Raw genomic sequence first — 3,146 nt, forward strand, 5'->3', positions numbered from 1 at the left:
GGCAGGCTAGGGGGCTGGAGCTGCCCAGGGGGCTCAGGACGGGGGGCTGGCCCTGGAAGAGCTGGAAGCCCAGGGGCGCTGGCAGGGCAGGAGGCAGCAGCGGCGGCTGGCTCTGGAGCAGGGGGCTCCCGGCAGCCCCCAGGGGGCTCAGCGCCGACAGGTCACCTGGGGGGGGAAGAGAGTCAGTGGGGGCAGAGTCCTGGGGAGGGCCCTGCTCCCGAGGGCTGGGCTGCCTCACCTCAGGGACCCCCCCAGCGACCGTGGCCCCACTCACCCAGCAGCGCAGCACTCAGCAGCGGGCTGACCAGTGGGGGCAGCAGCGGGTGGAGTCTCCCGGAGGAGCTGGGGGGCACCGGGGCGCTGCCGAAGGCGCCAGGGGCCTCGGGGGCCTCAGTAGTCGTGGGCGTCGTGCCGGTCGAGGTAGGTGCCATGGGGGAGCCGGCGACGCCAGGCTGGGGGGCAGAACGTAGCGTCAGGTCCGAGAGAGCAGGGCTGGGATGACGCCCGCCGCCCCCCACTGCCCCAGCCCCAAAAGCAGAGCAGGGCTGAGGTGATGCCCCCCACCCCCAGACATGGCCACGGTGGGGCTGAGTGCTTCTTTCCCCCTCCCAGCACGGAGACACGCCGGCAGCCCCAAGATACCCACCCCTGGGGCCCGGCCTTACCTGGGCCTCGGAGGCAGCCAGGCCGGCAGCCAGCAGAGCCGAGTTTAAAGCTATGACGGCGGGCGAGGCGGGCAGCGCCGGGAAGAGCAGGGGCTGCAGGGGCCCGTCCGGGAGGTCCCCCTGGCAGGGCGGGTCGGGCAGGGGCAGCAGGGCCGGGAGGAGGCCGCCGGGCTGCTGGAGCAGGTCCAGGCCGGGCAGGCCGAGGCCCCCCAGGGGCAGCAGGGGCGACTGAGGCTGGCTCTGCAGCAGCGAGGCCATGAGCAGGGTCTGCAGCACCTGCCCCTCGGGCTCGCCCGGCAGGCCCAGGCCGGGCAGCGGTGCCTCCCCCTGCCCCGGGCAGCCCAGCAGCTGCGGCTGGCTCAGGGCCAGGGAGAAGGGCAAGGAGCCGAGGAAGCCGCCCTGGAGGAGGCCAGGGGGCAGGGAGCCGAGGAAGGGCAGCACCTGCTCCTGGCCCAGGAAGGGGAAGGGCTCGGGGGCCGGGGGTGGCAGGCCCCGCTGGCCCCCTGGGCTGCCCTCCCCGGCGCCGCTGCTGGGGCCGGAGCCCGAGGCTGCTTTGGTGGTGGCTGGCGAGACGGTGGCACCTGCAAGGGAGAAGGGCTGGGTCAGAGGGGACCGGTGGGTGCTGCCCCCCAGCACGTGCCGCAGCTCTCCCGCCACCCAACCCCGCTCTGCCTGGGTTCCCACGAGCCAACCCCATCCCTTGCCCCCCCCCGCCCCCGGCTTGCAGACAGATGGTGCCCCCCCCCCCGGGGGGTCCCTCCCGCGGGGGGGGCGGGGGGCGGGGGCTTTGGGCGGGGGGGGGCTCCCTGAGGCCAGGTCGGAGGAGGCCGAGGCCAGCTGGCTGAAGAGGCTGAGGAGTTGGCTGTTGAAGTCCTGGAAGGAGGGCAGGAGGCCGGGGGGGCTGTCGCCCAGGGGCAGTGGGGGCAGGCCGGGGGGCTGGGCACCCAGCAGGCTCAGCAGGGACGACAGCGGCTGGCTGGGGGCCAGGGGGCTGCCCTTGGCCTCTCCGGGCGGTGGGGCGCCCCCCGGGGGCGGCCGGGGGGGCTGCTCTCTGGGCCAGGCCCGGTGGGCGGGGGCCTCCTCTGGGCCGGCCGGGCCCTGCTGCGAGTCCTTCAGCAGGCGCAGCACGGTGGGCGCGCGGCGCTGGCGCCGGGGCTTGGGCAGCGCCCGCCCGCCCACCACGGACAGCAGCACGTTGGAGCCCAGCACGCGCCCGGGTAAAGTGCTAGAGGGGGGCTCGTCGGCGCGCCGCTGGCTGGCTAGCTGGGCCTTGGCGGCCGCGCTCAGCAAGCTGCTGGCGGGGAAGGAGGGGGCGCCCGGCTGCTGAAGCAGCTGGCTCAGGGGCAGGCCCAGGAAGCCAGGCGGCCCCTTGCCCTCGGGCACGGCGCCTAAGGGCACTGGTGGGTTATTGCTGCTTTGGTTGGCTAAGGCATTGCTGGGGGGCGCCTCGTCCTTGCAGGGCTGGAGGGCCCCTGCAGGGGGCCGGGGGCCCAGCGGGGGCCCCCCGGGCTCCGAGGAGGCGGAGGAGGGGCGGGAGCACTGGGGGGACAGCTCGGCATTGCCCCCTGGCAACGAGACGGAGGAAAGCACGGTGGAGGCTGCCAGCCTGCCGAGGGAGGCGCCTGCGGGCAGCGGGCAGGCACGGCTGCTCCAGGCGGGGGCCCCCTCGGGGGGCGGCGTGGCGGGGACCGGAGGCTTCCCCTGCGGGCTGGGGGCAGCAGGTGGCCCCATCTCGTCCGGTGGGGGGAAGGGCCGGGGGGCCGCGTCCAGGGAGTCCAGCCCAAAGCTCGGCAGGGGGAAGGCCGGGCGCCCCAGGTAGGCGCCGTTGGAGGAGCTGGCGCAGGGCGTCCTGCCCGGGAAGACGTCCCCGAAGAGGGCGCTGTGGTGACGTGGGAAGGATGAGGCCTGGCTGGGCCGGGTGCTGCTGGGCCGGTCTCCGGGGCAGGCCGGGCAGGGATCCGCTGGGGCCTTCTCCACGGGCTGGGGCTTGCCGGGACCCTCGGCCTCCGGGCCGGGCGCTCTGCCGAAAGGCGCTGGCTGCTGGCGGCTGGCGATGCCCGAGTGGTACGTCTGGCTCAGCCCGGCCCCTGCAACAAACCGCAAGGGGGCTCAGCACCGGGGGAGGGGCAGGAGTGAAGGATGGGCCTTGGGGGAGCCCACACAGGCCGGGGGGGGGGGGGAAAGGGGCCGGGGGGGGGGGGGGGAGGGGCGGGCCGGGGGGGGGGGGGGCGCGGGGGGGGGGGGGGGGGGGGGGGGGGGGGGGGGGGGGGGGGGGGCCGGGGGCTGCCTGTTACCTGGGCCTAGGCGCGGCAGGCCCAGGGACACGGTGCTCTCCATGCTGTGGTACAGGGTGGCCATGGCGACGGTTTTCCGGCGGTGGTTGCACAGCTTGGTCATGTCCTGGTCGCCCCGGGCCCCGGCCCCCCCCCGCGGCACCACCACGGCCACCGGGTTGAAGTTGAAAACCTGCCGGGGGGAGAA

The 3,146-nt window shown here is 76.0% G+C and overlaps 1 protein-coding gene across 1 annotated transcript; it reads right to left on the reverse strand.

The window, feature by feature from the left end:
• Positions 1-6: 6 nt before the first annotated feature.
• LOC112123165 (methyl-CpG-binding domain protein 6-like) lies at positions 7-3,131 on the reverse strand (the record flags this gene model as incomplete). Its single annotated transcript, XM_029913960.1, has 5 exons — positions 7-165; positions 275-517; positions 647-1,337; positions 1,452-2,752; positions 2,960-3,131. Coding segments are annotated over 5 exons (2,566 nt in total), but the record flags the coding sequence as incomplete, so codon positions are not given.
• Positions 3,132-3,146: the final 15 nt, after the last annotated feature.

Source organism: Terrapene carolina, unplaced genomic scaffold (assembly GCF_002925995.2).
Source record: "Terrapene carolina triunguis isolate 2854851 unplaced genomic scaffold, T_m_triunguis-2.0 Scaffold20816, whole genome shotgun sequence".
Taxonomy (NCBI): Eukaryota; Metazoa; Chordata; order Testudines; family Emydidae; genus Terrapene; species Terrapene triunguis.